Here is a 22,555-nt window from a genome sequence, read left to right as displayed (position 1 = left end):
ATTAATTCAGAACGATAAGTAGTCCAATTATTATCCAAAACTTAAATTATTAATTTATTCTTTAATTTTCACTGAACAAAGAAAATTAAGTGGAAAGCATTCGTGATATTATATAATTTGTTTTTAAAACTATACTGTAGGTATTAAAAATTGGGTAAATTTTCAAGATCTTCGAAAATGGTTTAGTTTTATGATTTTAAACAAGTTGTTAAGATTTTACTGTATTTTTTTAAGTTAAAAATATATATATTTTTTAAATAAATAATTTATATGTTATTGACTATTGAGTTGTTATTATAAACGATTTTAATATCAATTTTAAAATCAATTTTAAAATAATATTTAAATTAAGAATATCAATCACACAATGTGCTCATAATATTACATACTACTATGTTAGGACAATTTGTAATGTATGTAATTAGATAACAGTAAAATTATTCAGTTTGTTCGAACACAAAATGTAGGTACATTATAATACTATAATCAGTGTTATGGCCTAACGTATATTTCACAGCATTGTAATATGGTTAGATTTTAAAGGGCGATGTAAATCATTAATAAATTAATATGATTAAACTAATTGTGTCATTGTCATTTTATTATCTAACTCTGCTGCCTATGAGTTTTATATTATAGGATCATATTTTATTGTATTCAAAAGAAATTTTAATTATCTGAAAATATTACATTTACTAATTTAGGCATATAAAAATTAAATTGTACAATAACACATAAATCTTAGTTATTATTTTATTAATATTGTACTATCATACAGCGTTATTTCAATTATTTTCATTTAATTTATTGAAAATCGGTTCATACTTAAAAACTATTTTAATAAATTGTAAGTATATAAATATTTCAAATTAACTCATAATTAGAAATATAAGTACAAATACAATAATAATTTTATCATTATATAAAACTGTATAATGAATATTTTTTTTTTTTTTTGTTAGTACAGAAGTTGTTATTTGAACATTTTGAATTGAAGTTATGCTATATTAAGTGCACATTATGTTATAATAATAACATACATTTGTAATTTAATTTATTAATGTATCACATTATTCGGTCTTGTTTGGACCGACCTTGTTACAACAAACCAGAAATTGTAATTAAAAAAATAATGTTCACATTATTTTATTTTAAATTTACCAAATTCAAAGGGTAAACTAAAAATTTACTGATGCTTCGCTTTGCTCATAAAAAAGTTAATTATACCCGAATCCTACTGCAGATCATATTATGATATAATCATGTCTATACAGATAAAATTTAATAACATTGTATATTACTTACCTTTGGAGAGAATAGGCAAACTATAGTTACACTAGCGGATAAGCTAATGGTTACTGACATGGTAGTTATTCTTAGAGGAGTGTGGTTGCCAATGCCAAAATATAGTGGAACGAATGCGAGCCATATGACACATGTTGTGTACATCGTGAAACCTGTTAAATAAATTAAGATAGTTGAAGAAGATTTGTTTGACTTATCATTAACAATATTTTAAATAACTTTGATACATGTATGGCTTATAACTCATTTGTCAGTAGATATATTACATCTTTATATTTTTGTGTTTTATGCACAACGTATTCTCGTAAACTTCACTATTATTATACATATAAAATATGATATCTAATAAACTTTTTATTGTATTGTTATTTATGTTTAAAGTTATATATTTATATCATATAATATTTCAGCTAACCTAACAACTATTAGACATGTATATTCCATGAATATGTATATGGCCTACAGTCACACCCCTCGAGATTACGACGACATGTCTCTAATGATTTATATTTACCAGATTTAGTACGACAAAGGGGAGTGGATTCGTTTATACAAAGAATTAACATTATTTTGGAAAATTAATTTATGATGGAAGCCACACTCTACTGAATTCAATAAATAAATTACCTCGATATGCATGCGTTGATATGAAATAAAACCGTAAACAAATTTATAATTATTATTCAAAGAAACTCATAAGTAAATAATATTTTAATATTAATACATTTAAACAAAATATAGATATTATATTAATGCTTTATGTGTATTAATAATAAAATGTGTGTACATATGTTGAGCTCACAATGATATTTTGTGCGTATGAATAGTGCAATTTAAAACATTCCGAAAATAGCTTAATTAAAAACTAATTTGAAAATGAGTAAAACGTGTGAATCAATTGAACTGTGATATATAATAAAATTACTAAAAATAAATTTGAGAGTAAAGATATAATACATAAAGTTTAAGCCAAATACATAGCACGCAATAATTTAGTTTATTTAAGAACCAATCAAATTTCTTGTGGTTAGAAAAGTTAATTTACCGCAATTTAACGTAAAAGTGATATAAAATATGAAAAAAAAAAATTAAAGCGTTGTGCTTTTAAAACCAATGGTTAATGAATAATAGTATAATATACCGGACAATGACCGGTATTATTTTCTTAATGCATAATATTTATATTCATAAATATTTATAATGTTCTAATTCAAAACTGTGATGTGTTGCTTTTGAATAACACCCACCTAACTATAATGTGTTTTGTATACAGTTATGACGTTTGTAAAAAATACATTAGCAGATATTCATTTTGAAAAACAATAGATAATATATTTTATATTAAAAACAACAACAACAATACATTCATATTTTTAGAAACGAAAAAAAAATGATTCAATTTTAATAATTTACTTTAAACACTGAAACTGTCATATACATATAATTTAGTAATTTTTATTTTTTTATTATTTATTAATATATAGTTATTTTTTCAACAATTTTTTACTATAATTTTTTGATTACAGTATGCTTTAGAAACCTATTCTTTTAAATAACCCTAATAAAATCCTACCCTTTTAGAGTATTAATTTCTATTATTATTCATTGCTTTTTTTCTATTTTATAAATATACCTTGTTTGTATTTTGTATTAGGTAATATTTGATTTATTTTATAAATTAAACTTTATAAATTTAGTTATTGAAATTGTAAACTTTTATGTAATAGGATGACGTGCTTAATACTGTTATATTTATATCAATATGCTTTACCGCGTTTTGCTTATTACTAGGGCTCGGAAGTTGATGCATTTTGGATTTTTTTTTTTGGAACTTTTTAGACGATGCTCTCCTGGCTACAAATCTGTTTCATAAGCATGTGAATCTAAATAACTAATTTTTATTTTGCATTTTTTTTTGCATTTTTTGGTGTTTATTACTTTTTAAGTAATTTTTTGAGATTTTTAGGTCATTTCCCACATTTTTAGTTATTTTTACTGATTTCACACTTGTTTATTTCTTATCGTTTCTTGTTGACCATTATGCCGATAACTTTGAAACTTTGAAAAACAATTATTTTTAATTTTTTAATTTTCCTATTTTAAGGACATTTTTGTCATTTTTATATCATATTTTGAATTTTATAGTAAAATAGTGTAAAATATTTAAAAAAAATGTATTTTTATTAATATAAAACTAATATTTGTAATTTTTTTAGGTCATTTTTTTAGGACATTTTTTGCCATTTTTATGGTCATTTTTTATTGTTTTTAAGGTCATCAACTTCCGAGCCCTACTTATTACATATATTATATTATATATAAGTGTATTACATTAAATTTTATGAAAATTGATAAAAACATTATTTTCTACTTAACTAAAAATTATCGTTGTTGATGAAATTGCGTGTATTGCGTCACTGAGAAATTCAAAGCATGTCTAAGAGTGACATCCAATTCAGCTATATCAATATAATAATACTCTCATCGATGGATTATTCGTGCATAATGAGATCTCTGCGAACCTCTGATAATAATATACAATCGATCAATGTAAATATTATTGTAATATTATAATGTGATGCTGTCTACAAAAAGTAACTGTTTCTCGTGCAGTATGAAGATAATAGTTAATTTACATATAAAAACCGTGTAAATGATTTTGTTAATGATATAATTAAAGAAAAAAAAAATGGTTTCAATTTAAATGATTAATTAAAGTGTTATTTATTCAGCCAGTCGGTTATACGTAATTTAATGAAATAACTATTTTTTCATAAATTACTATAGAAAAAGAAATGACGATAAACATAAAAATCCATTGTTATATTTTATTTGTAGTGTTCAAGATCTTCTTAGAAATATATATATTTCTGATAATGTACTGTGCAATAGTTACCCGAAACTCTCTTTCTCTTAATTACTTTTTGCAAAACAGCAAAAAATCATAAAACCATTGGAATACATAAAGATGAATTTCCGTTTTTGAAAAACTTCTATTTATTATTATTGCAGAAATTATGACATTTTAATTTTTATCAAAGTTTGTTAAGAAATATACATACCTAACATATTCAAACGATTAACAACAAAGATAATAGAAAATATTTAATGTTTTTAATATACATCAATTTGTTGGTTAATTCTGTTAATCTTGTTTATTGCTTTATTTAATAGTGCGGTTCTGTACAATCTTATTGGTAATTAAAATCAGTATTTTTATTATAGTTAAAGGAACATAAATAAACTACTAAAAATGTTAAAAAACTAATAGACCAGTTGATGATCACTCATCTCGCTATGCTTTAGATAAGCACAAGTGTGAATTTTATTCATACTTTATAGTTATATATTATTAATATTTATAAAATTTGATTTATAAAATAAATCAAATATTATCTAATACAAAATACAAACAAGGTATATTTATAAAATAGAAAAAAAGCAATGAATAATAATAGAAATTAATACTCTAAAAGGGTAGGATTTTATTAGGGTTAATTAAAACAACAATCGTACTACTGTACTAGTATTTGCCAGCAACTATAAATGGATGAATACAACTGGGATATAAGGTACATAACTCTTATGTTAAAAAATTTAAAACTATTAATTTTGTTCTAGTACTAATAATTAATGTAATATTTATAGGATAACTAACTAGCAAGCATTATATTTTATAATTTTACGATTTTATATTAAAATTTAACTTTTATTTTTTTAGAGGTTTTAACTGTTTAACCAATTTAAATATATATATATGTTGTATGATTTATTTTATTTATTAGAGATATACATTTATTACCTTCAATTTTAATGGATTAAGATGTATTTTATTTTTACTTTAAAGAGCTTAACTAAAAAGTTTTTTTTTCACAGTTCTTCAATAGATCATGAACAGAATATAAATGTACGATCTTTTGATATTTTTTCAAATTACTTGGTAGCTTATAATGAAATTTGGCGAAGAAATGTCAGCAAACATTCTTAAAAAAATTTAACAATGTTAGGGATAAATAAATATAGAACACGCTCAGCATCAGTTTTTAAATGCAATGGAGCAGGTATAATCATTTAATGTAATTTTGTGAGACATTCGCTATGTTTTTTATTTAGATCTAGTTTTAAAATACCGTATGTTACTTATAGTTTGAAACTATTTATACATTTATATTTTAAGGTTTTGAAATAAATCATAAAATATTATCAAATGCAATTAATTATAATTGATAAAAATGATAAAAATAAAATATTGTTTGAAAAGAAAGTTTATGTCCTGAGGTCTTTTCAAAATATATTTATAGGCAGATATCGGTAATTTTGGCACATTTTTCATTACTATAACATTTAAATATTTTTTGCTTTCACCCCACAGTTATAGCTATACGATAATTTATCGATGGTCTGCAATAAAAATGAAAAATGTTCCATTTATAAGCTGATGTTTTCCAAGAAAGTTAACGATCTACAGCGCTAAACTGTTTAAATTATAGATTTAAAACAATATATTACATTGAATACAAACACAACTTTTGTGACCTTATTGGTTGATGAAACGGAATTTTTGTTTCCATTATTTTACTGTTATATGTTTAAACATGCTAAACTCAACAGACCCGAGGATATTAAAATTAAAACTAAAACAGATAAGACAAATTTCGCACAATTGAATTTTTCTTGTTAGCAGATATTGATATTTGCTTTTAAGTTTAAGCAAAATACTTTAATCTATCAATTAAAAATACATTTAGTTAAATATATTAAACATTTGAGCCTAAATAATACAACATTTAAGTATAATAATATTAAATTTAGAATTTGAAACTTATAGAAAGATTAATATTTTTTAGTTTTGTTAGAATTTTTAATAACTGTGACAAAAATGTCATAAAAATTAAATTTAGAATTACAGTTAAATTTAATTTCTTCATGGTTCAAAAACATGTTTATAGTTTTCACATGTATAACAAATAATATTTTATTTTTAACTGCTGAATTAAATTATATTTTAATACGCATATTTTACAACTTGTGGTATTTGTTTGATATAAAATGTTTAGTTTTGTCAAACTATAAGTTTTATTATACGTTATAAAAATGTATATTTAAAAAATTCACAATATTATGATATCATGATAATCTTAAACACAACTTAGTGAAAGATCCTTGTACAAAAAATATTTATTATACATTATGTATGTTTATGAAAAAGACTGCTAGTTATACCTATAAATTTATTAATTTTTCTATTTATTGAATGCTATCATGATTACGTTTTCTGCATGTTAAGTGTATGCTCCTAGATCTTAGATCAACGAAATTGTTAACATTGTTTCATATTTTTCTACCCAAAATTCAAATCGTTGTAAATTAATGTTACCAAACATTTCGTTAATGTCTGTAGTAACATGACAAAATTACTATATTATTATTTTTATTATTTTAACATGATTTGTAAAATATAGCAAGTGTAAAAATCAAATCAGTTACATTAATATTACTATAAAAATATATGCTTTTTTCCGTAAATGAAATGATTTATATTTGACTACATTATATTTCAATAATTATAATATGTTATGTTCACTCTCAAATATATTATTGTCTATAAAAATTTAAATAAATAAAGTATACTTTTTACATAGGTAATTGATTAAAATATGTAACGTTAGTTATTGTTAAGTTTTCAACATATTACCACTGCATCACTTGTTATTTAAACTTTTATTTATCTACGTACCTATAATTTATAGTTCCATGTTGTGCTTGAGTGAATTAGCAATATAAAACTCGTAACAATAAATTGTCAATTGTTGAATTCTTAGTTCTTACTCTAAAACATTTCTTCTTGTTAAATTATTTTTAGGTATAAAACCATAATGCTTTACGACTGACAGGCAGCACGTTTTATGATCTTTGTTACATTTTTCATTTTTAATTAAATTATTATTTGTTATATACAATTAAATATTAATATATTCATAGTGACAATAAGATAGAACCATTTAAATAAATAAAACAAAAAAAAAAAATTACATCTACGAAAAATTATTATCTACTTAAAAGTAGTAAGAAGTTTTTTACTCGAATATCAAAAAATAATAAAAATTTACCAAAATAAATATTAAAATACTAAAATTGAAAATCAATCTTTTATCAAGTAATTTTAATAATTTTATAAAATAATATGATTTATATAATGTTTGAATTTATTCAAAAAATAATAAATTGTTTTTGTTAAGATACTTAAAAGTTTTAAGTTAAAACTATTTAACAGTAGTAATTCAAGGCAATAAATTTATCAAACTAATAGATATTTGTTGTATTAAGTACCAAATAGCATTATATTGAAGTAAAAGGAAATGATTTTAATTGGCCGTACATTATTATCGTATCGTCTGTTTACCTTTGCCAAAATATAGTACATCATTTGCGCATCAGTGCTAATTATATGTGCTATTATAATGTTTATTGATATAATTTTACTAAATTTATATAAAATAAAAAACTTAGACATTATCTAATAAATCATTGAGATGTTTTAGTATTTTACCAATAACCAACAAAAATCACGTAAAAATTATTTTTACTTTAAAACGTTTGATTTAAAATATTTTACTGCCGGTCGTACATCATTTCTGCATCGTCTATTTATCTGTGCAAAATATAGTACCTACATCATTTGCGCATCGTTCGTTTTACCTGTACCCAATTATCACACATCAAGCGCACATCAACATGCTCAACAATAGAATTGTATAATAATAATTTGTATTATATATTTTAAAGTTGAAATATCTTTACAATATTTGAACATTGAATGTTACGAGAGTAAATTTGGAGATGTACAAATTTTAAGATCAAAGTTAGAAAATAACTAGCACTTTTGGATAAACACCTTTTTTTAGTTCTATTGTTAAATAATATTGATGCGTAAATGATGTATAACCCAAAAATTGAACGATGCATTACTGTCTTATAAAAAAGGTCAAAATTGACAAAAGCGATGCGTAAACGACAACCGGCGTTTTAGTTATGTAAGAAAGGTTATTACGATGTCATCGTGGATCCATATAACTGTATAGTTATATTATAAAATTTGTTTTCATTCGAATATTTATTCAATTTTCTTAAAGATTCTATTTTAGTGTTTTCAATACTTTTATTGTTATTTTATATGAATATGAATTTTTTTAAATATTATGAACGAACAAAATGAACAGACAATACAATTTCTCAATTTAATTCTACTATTTAGCATCCTCACTAAAGTTATATACATAATTTACTATAATAGGTAACAGTTATTTTAGTTTTAATAATAGAAAGATGTTAACATATTAAATTTCATAAATTTGGTTTATTTATTGATAATTACTTTAAACCAACCAAATTTAAAAATCATTAAGGATTATAAAATTTAAAAATTATTTTAAGGGTTTTCTTCTTTTTTTTTTTAAATATACCAAGTAAGTAATTACATATTGTTATAATGATAACGGAAGATATGATTGAAAATAATAAATGTAATCAATTTACGCTATAAGAAATATTTATTCGTAAAAAAAGAAAATAAGTTTACTTCGATACAAACAATAAAGTATACCTTCTGCAGGAAACATAAAATAAAATATAGCAATTACTAATACGTGCAGTAATATTGTTGTTATTTTTTATACGCTGAGCGTTGGATTGTATACCGTTCTTTACTGTGCGTCATAGCCAAAAGTATTAATTAATTAATTAATTTGACAGTGTTGAGGTAACAACAACATATTTGTTTTTTTTTTTTAACAAATGTCCTAATTCTGAAATGGGCTAACAGATAGATTTTTTTGATAATTCCTCACGCACAGCGTGTGCGTACAATATCGTAAGGGCAGTTTGTTAAGTTCCATTTAGAAAATTGGTTATTTAGTATTAGGATAGTTTATGTTTTATTAAGCATTTTAATCAACGACAAAAGTATCACAAATTATATTCGTTTTTTTTTAGAAACAGAGGGAGGATAAAATTGAAAATAGACCATTGTGTCAGCTAATTTTTTTATACAAAAGTGGAAAAAATATACTTTCGGAACCTACCAAGTCCAATTTAAACAATGGCTGTGGTGCTTATGACAAACTACGGTAAGTATAATTCAGTTTAGTGAAAACGATTACTGTTATTGGTTACATACGTAGAGGTTTTCACTTTTATATTGTATAAATGCTTTTAGGATAGAACTTCATGATTTTTCTGATCTAGATTTTAGTATAAAACAAGTATATTTATTTTTTAAGTAGTATTCTAAGTTGTACATTTGATAAAAAGCTAACTATAATATGTAATTAGAATATAAATCAAGATAGATTAGATTCATAAATTCTCAGACTAATATTATGACGGTTTTCTAAAAAATTATTTTTTATTTATAAATATATAGCTTTTGATTTTACTCTGAAAATGTAACACTTAGTTGAGTTATTCTAATTAAATAGCCAATTATATATTAAGTTTTTTTATATTTAATAACTCGAAATTTTATTTGTGGTATATTATTTTTATGCATTCTATAGAAGAAAAATTAAAATTTTTACCAAATAATCTACTCATATATTGGTAGATATGACGTTAGGTTATTAAGTTAATATACTTAATATAATTATAATAATATAAAATAAATATTGTATAAGCACCTAAGCTAATATCTGTAATATTTATAGATATTTGTATTGTCTATCTACTGTATTCAATGACGTAGGCTATGACCCATACTTACTCTCCGAAACGTTTACAGTGATAAAATTTAAAATAATAATTGATATATATATATTCTATTATAGGATGCAATTTTTAATATATTTTTATTTAAAAAAAATTTCAAACAACACAGAAAAACATAATATAATTGATTATCATGGACTTATAATCGTAGTTATACAAAATTAAATGAATCAAAATCTATACTTTTGAGTTTTGATATTAATACATAAAAATGTTTAGAAAAAATATCTGTTATACGATTCATAGCGGAAAAGAAGAGTTTTCATACAAAACTATAAGCAAGTTTGCATCATCCAAGAATACTTAAGAAATAGTACAAACAAATTTAAACAAAAAAAAGTATGTTCGTAAAATATATATTTTTAAAATTTCAAAAAAATCAGATATGGAATATTTGCATTAATGAAAGAAAAAAGGGTGTGAAAATATTCAGTAAACTATTTAATTAGTTTTTAATGTTGGCACAAAATAGAAAAATGGTCATTTGGGTACTTGTAGTTTTTTTTACAGATATTCTATACAGTCTCTTCATAAATTTATTTTAAAACTTTTTATTAAATAAAGGGTATAAATTATCTATGTGACCAGTATATCTTAAATCGTGCTGATCGTCTAATCGGGATAACCACTGATATCTAAGACAATAGAAATCATTTTTTTAGTATTAAGACGAAAAACAAAAAAAAAAAGGCTGACAATACTTAAAAGCTGGCAATCTTTATGGATCTTCTTATAATCTTTAAAGTTGCTACGGTTAACTTGGTAATATCTGAGCGTTCACTTTTTTTTACTAGAAGTTAATGATAATCACAAAGTTGTTAGGTTACTATTGAGTAGTAATTTATTTGTTATTATAAAGTATAAATTCTCAAACACAATGGTAAAAGATTTAGATTATAAAAATGAATAAATACATCTATTTATATATTATCTTTTTATTTTTATTTAAATTTGCGAATACCATAGTTTATTAGACAAACACCAAATTAACCAAAAATTGATTAAAATTTTTTGTTTAAAAGTAATCATGAGATCAGTTATATCAGTTATAATGAATATTATTATATTTTTTCGTAGTAATTATTTGATATGCATAAAAAAAATAAAAAAAAATAATTATTATTATTATATAGATATAAAGACGGCAAGTAAAACTGGACTACTAATAATAATAAGTAATAACAATAAAGCCATTGTCCGTTAGTAGATGTCGGAAAGTTCCGGAAACTATTTAAATTAACAATATATTACTATACATTTTATGAGGGTAATTTATGGCAATTACCGTGAATTATCAATATGTACCATGACATATTATACCCCGGTAATTTACGACAATATCTAAAGATTGCAGCCTGATTATCGTGGTTTACTATACAATACATACATAAAAACACTGCAAATAATCACTCACCGATGTGCTTAGACTCGTTAAAAGCTTCAGGAATGTTTCTGGTGAGCACAGCGTATACGGTGCACACGACAATCAACACTATTGGGTATCCGAACGCTATCACGTACGATGTGTTGATGAACGACGAGCAGACTAGTATATTCGATTCTCTGCTAGGATAATAGTGTATAACCTTTGGTGGGCTGACCAGCATCCACACGCCGTTGATGAGTACCTGAAACGTGATCGTCCATACAAAACGTGTATAGGTATTGATGTTTTCGTAACGTTAAGGTTATAGCTTATTATAAAACTTTTGCTTTATTTGTTTTATTTATTTTCAACACTTTATTAGTGTGTGCTCACACGTGCGAGAACCATATGTATTTGTAGAACACGTAAACAATTCGTCATAACTTGAACCATAAGGATTCCCATCCCATCTTTTATTTTAAACACAACCATTGTTCTCTATATTATGTATCATGTAATTATAAATTTTATAGTTTATATAGTACATGACTTTTGTACTTTTTGAACAAGATATTAAACAATTATACATAGTAATTGTATTGGATAATTCATAAGCATACTCATCTTTTTTTCTTCAATGGTGCAACTACTAAAAATCTAATTTTCGGAATTTTAAAATGTATCTGAAAAACATATTTTCAAATTTCTGAGTTTCATTGTACTTCTTAAAGAGTATCATGTTATAATATAACTTTTTTTTACTGTTAAGTATTAGTAAATAGTTTTTATAAATAATTTACGTATCAAAATGAAAATTTAAACGAAAATTTTCTGAGTTATTTAACTTTGTTCACTAAATATAATTTGTTCATGAAAACAAGCTTGGAAGATACAGTTCAATACTATATCTATTTTATATTATTGTAAGACCACTTTTTAAGAGTTATTATTCTTAATCAAAATCGTTCGTTTATGAAATATTATTAATGATAGAAAAAAAAATATGAAACTCTAAAAATAAGGAATGCTCATTAAATATACATGACTCATAAAAATTAAGTATAGATGATTTTATATTTTTGATTTTGTGTTTCTTTATAATTTTTATAAGACAAAATATTTTATTTGATTATTGATAAATAACTCATATCTATTATTATTTTTAACTATGAAATGAAATATGCAAGTTCATTAACATTAAAAAAAAATAAATATTTTTTTAATTTTAATTTAGTTTAAATGTGTCCATAGAGCCCTTAGATTACACATGCAAAGTACTGATATAACTTTAATGACTGAGAAAAAATTCATACAAAATTTAAATAAAAGTGCATCAATATTTTTAATAAAATTGTACACCTAATAATTTATAGAAAAAAAGGAAGCTTTCAATAAAAAAAAAAAACCAAAAAAACAGAAGTTTGTTCAGAGTATTCAATTATTCACAGAAAACTCCCTAAGTAAGTACAAAAAAATTTCGAAAATTTTATAATATTATATTTGAGTATATTTTATAATTCCAAAATTCAGAATTTTAATTAATTAGTTATTTATTGAAAAAAAAAAAAAATGAGGCTGACCATGCTTGATTAACTACTCTTGTACATATATTATAATGTGATATACATATAATATGTGTATAAATAGATTATACATTTAATAATATTCCATCTATTCATCATAAGAAAATGTTAATATATATTCTTGTATTAAAGCAAATATCATACACAATTTTAATTTTAAGGCGTATTTAATTAAATACATTTGATAAATTGCATTATTTTTGTTTTGTTTTTTCTTATTTAAATAACATGTCTTTGTCAGTCAAATGTTTATTGGTAGATCATAAAATGAATCAGTAATTTTAATACATTTTTCTAGTTATTAAAATTCTGCCGCTGTATTACTTTATGTAGATATTATAAAATTTAATTGAATTGAAGTTATTTGAGAGTAAGTTGTTGAGGTATCTACTTTTATACAGCATCTTTGAAATCAATAAAATAAATCTTAGTGATTATATTTAGTTTTAAACAAAAAATAGTGGTATTGCAAACTATTTTTTTACAAATTTAAAATTATAAAATATTACTTATTTTATACACTTGATATAAAATTTCATTGAAATATATTTTTATTTAAAATAAAATATAATATAATTTATTGTAATATGATCGAAATATTGTGAGTTATAAAACTAATATTAGAAATTAGAATATAATATTCGAGATTAATGCAATCGTACTATTATGGGGCCATTAAACAAATACACATTTAAAATACCGATCTCAATAATTTGCACAAAAATAACATACTTGTATTGATATGAGCCCTGTACAGATGACTAATTGTGATTTTGGTGATATAAATTTAGGACGTTTAACAGTTCGTCGTCCAGCGTTAAATATGCGTGATATGCGATTCGTCTTCGTTAATAATGCAGCATACACAACGGTGAAACAGAATCCAACACCGAATCTGAAATATAATTCCATAATTAAATAAGTAAGTAGCCAGTTAGCGTTTATAAATTTTTATCATATTCTATGAACGTTTTATGTTGATTCTATCAATTGTTTGAATATTTTTTTATGGTTAAAAAAAACATTTTATAAACGTAATAATTCTATTTAAAAAATGTAAAACGTACAAAAACCTTTTAATATAAGCTGTAACGTACATCGCATCTAAAATATCTGAAATATTATACGAAAAAGGCAGATTATTAAATTCAGTATTTTTAACTTCTTACTTGTAAAAAAATACCCCATTGAAAAACTTACAACGAGGTGTAATTCTACATTAATAAATTGTGTCTTGCTAATAAAACTTAAAAAAAGTTATAATTGTAAGCTAACAAAAAATAGTTTATATATACTATATTAATATTTTGAACAGATCTTTCATGATATTACAAGAAAGTAAGATAAGGTTAAGAAATATTTATGTAATTGCATGGTAATAATGAATTTTTAAAGAAGTAATTTTGAATTCTTATAGACTGGTACAATAATTATGTATACAAAACACGACATTTTTTAACGAAATTAAAGTATTATGTATCTATTCTAATTTAAGGTTAGAACAGAATTAATTAACAGATGAAATTAAAACTGACGTAAATAATGTGATGTTTAATTAAAACTGTCAAACTGACGAAATTGTCATTTTGTTTACCGGGATTATTAATGGAAACTATAGTTCATAAATAATCATAATAAACACAGTTGTATAAAGAAATTGAATGTATGCATGAGGAAAATACATTTTGCATTATTTCTGAAAATTTAAGCAATTTGGCAAACTAAAAATTGTAAGTTATTATTATTACCAAGATTTGTAATCAAAAGTTGGTTAATTTATTTCTAACCAATAAAAGTTGTATGTTCTACAAATGAGTTATTGTTGGAAACAATTAATGTAAGTTCAAATTTAGAAAGCAGGTACCTACCTACAACCTACGTAATAAGTTATTATTTATTTACTTTTACACTTAAAAACTTTCTTTGTAATTTCTTTATGCTTTTAAATTTATTTATTGGAAAATATTGTTATACACTAATATGGTATTATTGTAAGCGTGATACGTCGTTACATTAGTATAATGATTGATTAGGTAAATTTACTATTTGTCAAAAATCTATGCTTTATTATAAATTAATATTGATACAATTATCAAAAATTTAAACTAAAAGCTAGAATTTATAGAAAAATATATCTGTATAAAAAAAAATATTATGTTTTTTAAATTAATTTTTTTAAGACACAAACCTTATTTGGAACTCTTGTCTGAGTACAAAAAATAGATAAATGTTTAGTAATAAAGTTTCGTTAAGAGAAATTAATTTAATTTTTTAAATTATTATAATTAATAAGCTATTAGCGTTTCAATGGTGTTAGTCGACAATCATTAGGCTATGGTTAATTTTAAATACAATGTATAAGTGTAAAATTTGGCGTTAATTAGTGATACCTATAATCTATTTAGTATATATAATATACTATTTAGGTATTATAAGTTTATATTATATAATAGGACAAACCTACCTTAAAATCGTTATAATGAAATAATTCGTTTGATATCTACTCATATTTTTATCTAATATTATGAAATATTTAACTCAGTTTAAAATAAATAGTTATTTGTATGTTTGTTCGTATAATATTAGTCATATCATGTACGCACGTGTTCCTATTCGGATTATGCTATTGTACCTATATTGTTATTTACATAACCTACACTTTTTTTACATGATATATAAAATTATATGATTACGCAGTCCTCAACACGTACAATTGATGCTAGTTGATATATTTATAAGTCGCGTGTGCATAACGTTACTTTATAATTTATATAGCATTTATTTAGTTCGTGAAACAATATTATACTAAATAATAGAAAATTTTAAATATAATATTTGTTATAAATCTATAATTTCAAGATGTGACGAAAAGTAAAATTTTTAGCTTACTCGTATGTATATTAAGTTATATTGTTTGTATAAATGGTACAATTACTTGTAACTCACAACCATAGCACAATCAAAACATGAATTTTCTTGGAAATGTAAACTGTTATTTATTATAAAAATTTATTTGTTATAATGTCCCTGAATACAGGATATTAAATATTATACTTTAATAAATCGAAAGGTTTTTATACACATCTACACCAGGATACAGACTGCAGTGTTAATACTATTGTTTCAATTATAATATTATAATCATAAGATATAAATTCATCATATTATAATATGTTTTCTTAATTTCAAACGATACATAACAGATTTGTAAGAAGACAAATTAATCATTACTTATTTACCTTAGTTAGTTTATTATTGAATAATAAAAATTGTCAACGTTTCCTTATATAAATTACATACTAATGATTTTTTTCTTACTAATTTATAAAATATTTATTCTGGGTTGCATGAACTATTCCCAAAATTTAATAAATCACTAGTGATATTCCTTAAACACGATTTGGTGGCCTTTGATTGGTCCATTAAATTTTATTGAATTGATAAAACAATTTTCATGCAATCTCTTGTTATTTGTTTTTTTTTTTAACTTGTATTAAAAACACACATTTTAACTCTAAAGAGTTTGAACAACTAAATTGAAGCAAATAAAAAAACGTGTATGATTAATAAGTGGTAAAAACCAAAAGTATGCATTATGTATTTAATAATTTTAACTGTGCTTTAAACAAACATTTAATTTTTATATTTATATAAAAATATAAATATAATTTAAATATAATGAATTCGGTTTATATTATTTTTTTATTGAAATTAGTGGACATGAAATCAACAAATAATAATATTATAGTTCTATAAAAATAACAATAATATTTGTATTTAGTTAAATAATTTAGTTTTTAAATCGTTTAAAAAATATACAACTATTTTTTCTTGAATATATAATTTATTTATTCTTTTTAAGAAAATGGGTATTTCTTATATAGGCTCATAAGTAGAGTATAAAATATAAATTTAAAGCGAAAAATACATAGAATCATTAAATTTAAATATAAAGTATAAATTTAATAATATAAGTTGAATTAGTTTTTTTTTTTTAAATATGAATGTTTTTATTAAAAAAAATTCAGTTTTTATTGAATTAAGTTTTTTTTTTTTTCATAATATTAAAATAGCACAATAATATTTAAATATTTGTTTGTATAAATGTCAAGTGGATAATATCCACGTATCGTTATTTTTGTTAATCAGTATTGTGATAGATATATCAAATATCATTTACTTTTATTAATAATTCCATTTTATTTATTTGTGAAGTTCTAATTTTAAATAATTTTAATAAATTATAAGTTAAGAAATATAATTTACAATCAAGTTTAAGTGTTATAGTTAAATTATGATTAAATTTGTTTTTCATAATTTATAAGGTAGTTCAAGTCAACTATGTTAAAGTTATGAGACTTTGGTTGATCCAATTTTAACTCTAAAAAAAACTTAAGATTTTTTAACATATTTTGTACATTTTAGTAAAGGTATTGTTTAAAATATGAATTTTTGACATTAATCAAATTGTTTATTTTTTATACATTTTTAATTGTGCTTCTCTAGGACGAAGTTGTATGTTGAAAAAAAAAATTCGATTAAGTACTAGAAGTAATCTTAAGGTATTTTTAAAATTAAAATCAAACCAGGGTACACAATTATTTACTAATATGTCACAGTGGAAACATTTTTTTCGGTTCAAAAGTGTTTTGGTATGCATTCGTATTTTTATGATATAGAAATTTTTTGATTCTAACAAGTATGATTTTTTTTTTTTGTTTATAGAACACTTAATGAAGATTTTATAAATACTTATGAGTCATATGTTTATGACATGATGTGTGATGTAATTTTTTAATATATAGTGGTTTATCGTAGTTATTATATATCATATAGATGTGTTACATAATTTATAATTAAACGTGTTATTTTAAAATTTTTGTAAAAGTTATTTTATTATGTTAAATAGTAAATAAAATACAATTTTAAATGTTTAACATGGAGTATTATACTATTATATATCTAGTATCTTTTATACTTTTAAAATGTTTCTTGTATATTTTATCTAAATGCATGTACCATGTATTATAGTTGTATTGTTGTACTATTTAGATAAGCCTCATCGCTGTCACAACTACATTTTTTATCACTGCATTTTTTTTTTTTTACTAAACTTTAACTTTGGCTACTACTTTTACAATTTTTAGTTTATAAAGTTGATTTATAGTAAAATGTTTCGTTTTAAATTCGTAAAAGGTGTTATTCACTTCAATAACTACTGCTGAGACATTTTGAGAAACCTATACGTCCGCGTCAATAGATAGGACGTACTAACTATACTACTAACGCGTATTAAGCGTAAATATAAGCGTTTCGTGCGATAACGTATATATTTATAATTAATAATAAATCTGAAATACAGAATTCCAATTTTTAACTTATATTTTAAGTATATAAATCGGTTACAAAGTTAAATAAATAATATCACAGTCGTGGTATGCATAATGCAATAGCTCGTATCACTGCACTTGAAGTATGGTCAATATTCAAAGAATATAATTTTTAAATATCAATAATCACCAGTGTATGACCACGTTAAGTTGATTTTGATAACATTCATTGAGAATTATGGTATACATTGTTGAATAACGGACATCACCGATTTTAGATAAATATATACCATAACATATTCAGTAGGATATAGTATTACTTTGGAATTCTTGAAGGAGCTATTTTAGCTTTTTTTTATCACTTATTCATTATGTATTCAAGTTGTAATTCAAAAATTATATATTTTTGTAAAATTTGATATTTTGGGAAACGTTTGTTTGTTGATTATCAGTGAATGAAATTAATTTAAATTATACATAGTAGCACATGAAAGTCAGCCACATGTGTAGAGGTTTGGTGGATCAACATAAAATTAAATGTAAACATAAATTAATTACTTACTTGAGCTAATTTTGTGTTATTCATAAAATAGTAACATGAAATATCAAACCTTAAATACTATGAAATTGTTATTAAAAATATTTTGTTTTTAGAATAAAAAACACTGAACGACGTTCAATGAAGTATCATGTATATATTTTAGTTGAAAAATTTAATAATTGCTTAATTTGAAAGCATAACAAAGTCATCAGGAACCGGGTAGTCCCATAATAATAAATGTTGTGTTATATTTTGGTACGTATATTTTTACGACTGATAATAATAATTTATCACTAATAAAGTAACAAAAAATAATTTTCGTAAAATAAACTATTTTTTATGTGGCTATAAGGCTCTTTATTTTTGAAAAATGGGTTATTATAATTTAAAAATTCAAGTTATTATATATTTCAGTAGCCAATTTAGATATCCTGTATTATATTAAATCAGATAGGTACGTAATACAAAACGAAGCTGAAATTTGAGTTTATTATGTTTGTCGATTATTAAAAGACTGGTATACCTATGTAAATGATCAATTCAAATTATTATTTGTTATTTGTTTGAAAAAAAAGTAATTGTAAGATTTATAGAGAGATTGTAATATTAGCTACCTTAACAAATTATTATTTTTAAGATTCAATAATAAAATACTTGAATTACATATGAAAATAAAAAAAATTATAGTTTTTTGAAAAATCGTGATTATTGTTGTTAAATATCTTAAGCTATATTATTATTTATTAATAATCAGCCAATATTTATGAAATTGATTTTTTCTGAATTCCGATAAAGTAATCTAAACTATCTACATACTTTTGCTAAATTATGATTGTTGTAAAACATAATTTTTATGAAATTGGTTTTTTTATGACTCTAAGATTATTTTAAAAATTTATTTTTTTGTTTGATACTCGTATACAAATAATATTTTTCAGATTTAAAGTTGAATAACAATATAATTGTATACATTTATCTAATTCACACATATAAAAAGTTAACATTAATGTTATTCAAATAAAAAAAAATACTTAATTAATAGTTATACTATCAATATAAATAGCTTTTATATCTAATGCAAATGTACATTAAAAAAAAAAAATAATACTCTTTTGAAAGGCTTAAGGCATTTTAAAAACTCTTTTTCGTAATTATACTTGATAGGTACATTGGATAAAATTTAATGCTATAAAATAAATACTGTAATGAGTTATATTTTAATAATAATATCCATAGTTTTATATGTTTTCATATATATATAATAAAAAAAAAATGTATAAACTGATCATTTTGTATAATCTTTAATTTTTTAACAATCAATACTTTGTTTTATATTAGTGATAAAAATAACACACCAAAATTTGAGTGCTATCTATTTAATTTTTAATTAAATAATTTAAAGATATAGCTTTTGTATTTTTTTTTTTTTTTAATTTCATTATGCATCCCAATCATTTCACAGCATTTCAAAAAATTTTCAGTAAATCTAATAACTCTAACATTATGTGTATTTTATATATACATAACAAAATATTAAAACCTAAATTTAACATTGTCATATTTAATAATTTATATACTTAGTTGATTAACATAATATTAACGTTGCTCAATCGTAAAAATATATGTGAAATCAATAAAAAATAAAAACAATTATTACTAATAACATTTTTTATACTTATGTGTACACACTTGTGAGGCAAAATTCAATTCTAGTCATGGGAATTAAAAATAAAAACAACAAACTTTATTGCTAATTTCTTTTAAAATTTAATAGTGAGGTACGTAATCTAAACTTCAATGTCGTACATTAATGTTGTGTTTTTAAAATACTCCTCCTAGTCATCATACAAGCATTTATTATTTTCATTTAGAAAATTTTACTATAGACAATTTTACTATAGATTATTTTTTTTTCTATTTACACTACAATATGTAATATATTTACATGAATAATGTGGTATTTTTTAAAATTAATATAATTAAAACATATGGATATTTTTATTATTCATTATACCATACATTTTTGATCAAAGTTTTAAATAAAAATTACACAGTAAAATTATATTCAAACATTTGATTATAATATGCTTTTTAAAAAAATAGTATATTAAAACTACGTGTAATATCTTCTTAAATACAAATAAATGTTTAAATTTTCAAACTCAGAAACAGAGTGACATATGAAAAATATTGTCCCGCGATGACACGTTATTTCTATTATGGATATTATGCACTAAGTTAAAATTAAGATATGATAAAAACATTGATCGAGATAGATTTAAATGCACTCTATATAATTTTGGACTTACCTTTGTACAGCGCATACAATGTCAGTTGGTTTGAGTACGAGTACAAACGTGATGAGATAGCATAGCAGTATCCCGGACAAAAGTACATACGAAACTTCCCTGCCAGCGGCTTTTACGATCGGTGTATGATTGTGCTTGATAAACACGGAAACCACTAGCAAAGTGATGGCAACACCTGCCACTGACAGTGTCATCGCCCCAATAGCCCAACTACTCCCAGCTTGTAAAAATGCTTCCGGTATTTCCAAACATCGTTGACGATTACTGTCGGGTAACGTGCCCTCGGGACAAACTTCGCATCTGGTGTCGTCGGTGGGTGAACGGATCTAGAAAGGTAGTCACGTATATTATTATCACACTTTTGGTCAATGGGTGTAGATACATAGGTATAGAATTTATAGCCAACTAAATTTCTTGACTGTAACCTATTTAATTAAAACAATAGTTTCAAATTTGATACGTTATAACTAATGATATATATCAGGAGTAGCTAACTTGTAGCTCTTGTCATCGTTAGATACGAACCGCATCTCTTCTTATTTATAAAATAAAAATCTACTTGTTATAATGAATTTTAATTTTTTTGATACACATTTATAAAATTCATCAAGTTATATAAAATGTGTTCAAAAACACATTTTGGCTCTTAGTATCGTTTTAATCAATGAAGCTTATAAGAGTATATTAAAGTTGGTCACTACTTATATACTCGTATATATATATATATATCCATGTTTAATTTTATTATATTGTAATGTTATTTTTTCTACATTTCAATAATATACAGGTATCAAGTACAGCTATGTGTAACTTTGATAAACAAATTACGCTTATTTGGACGAATGCATTGATAACAACAATAAATGTATAAGCAATTAAAAAATGGAATAAATAAATTGTTTGGTAACGTCCTTGTTAGATAATTCGAATATCTTGAAAATAAACCAAAATAAGAGCAAAATAAATAATTAATTTTAGAGATATATATATAAAAAAAAAAGTACATTAATGATTTTGAGGTATAAATATCAAAATATTTACGATAAGTGCCTATTTAAATGTTATTATAGATATGTATAAGATAAATTCTTATTTTAGGTATTATTCATCTAAATAAATACTTTGTTATATCGTAACTTAACTAATCTCATCACATCATAAAATTTATAAACAAATATTATTTGCAAAATGTTTATAACTTTTCTAAATAGTTGCCTCTTATAAAAACATACCTAATAACTTAAGGATTTGAAGTGAATGAAAATTTAAACAAAATATATATTTATCCTAACTTAAAAATAATATTTTTCAGTTAGCTACAATATTCCTGTTTTTAATTGACTTAGTGCAATGGTTTA

At 22.7% G+C, this 22,555-nt stretch overlaps 1 protein-coding gene across 1 annotated transcript in view; it reads right to left on the bottom strand.

Annotated features, from left to right (window-relative positions):
- The window catches only part of LOC112595819 (metabotropic glutamate receptor 2), a gene marked incomplete in the record, with an annotated part of 171,686 nt that overhangs the window by 16,450 nt on the left and 132,681 nt on the right, over nucleotides 1–22,555 (bottom strand). Inside the window, 4 exon segments of the mRNA XM_025341183.1 lie at nucleotides 1,306–1,457; nucleotides 11,483–11,696; nucleotides 13,750–13,912; nucleotides 21,198–21,523. Coding sequence (XP_025196968.1) covers nucleotides 1,306–1,457; nucleotides 11,483–11,696; nucleotides 13,750–13,912; nucleotides 21,198–21,523 — 855 coding nt within the window.

Source organism: Melanaphis sacchari, unplaced genomic scaffold, assembly GCF_002803265.2.
Source record: "Melanaphis sacchari strain LSU unplaced genomic scaffold, SCAv2.0 Contig2_pilon_pilon, whole genome shotgun sequence".
NCBI classification, from domain to species: domain Eukaryota; kingdom Metazoa; phylum Arthropoda; class Insecta; order Hemiptera; family Aphididae; genus Melanaphis; species Melanaphis sacchari.
The sequence above is the reverse complement of the archived record's forward strand: the minus strand, read 5'-3'. Positions and strand labels throughout refer to the sequence as shown.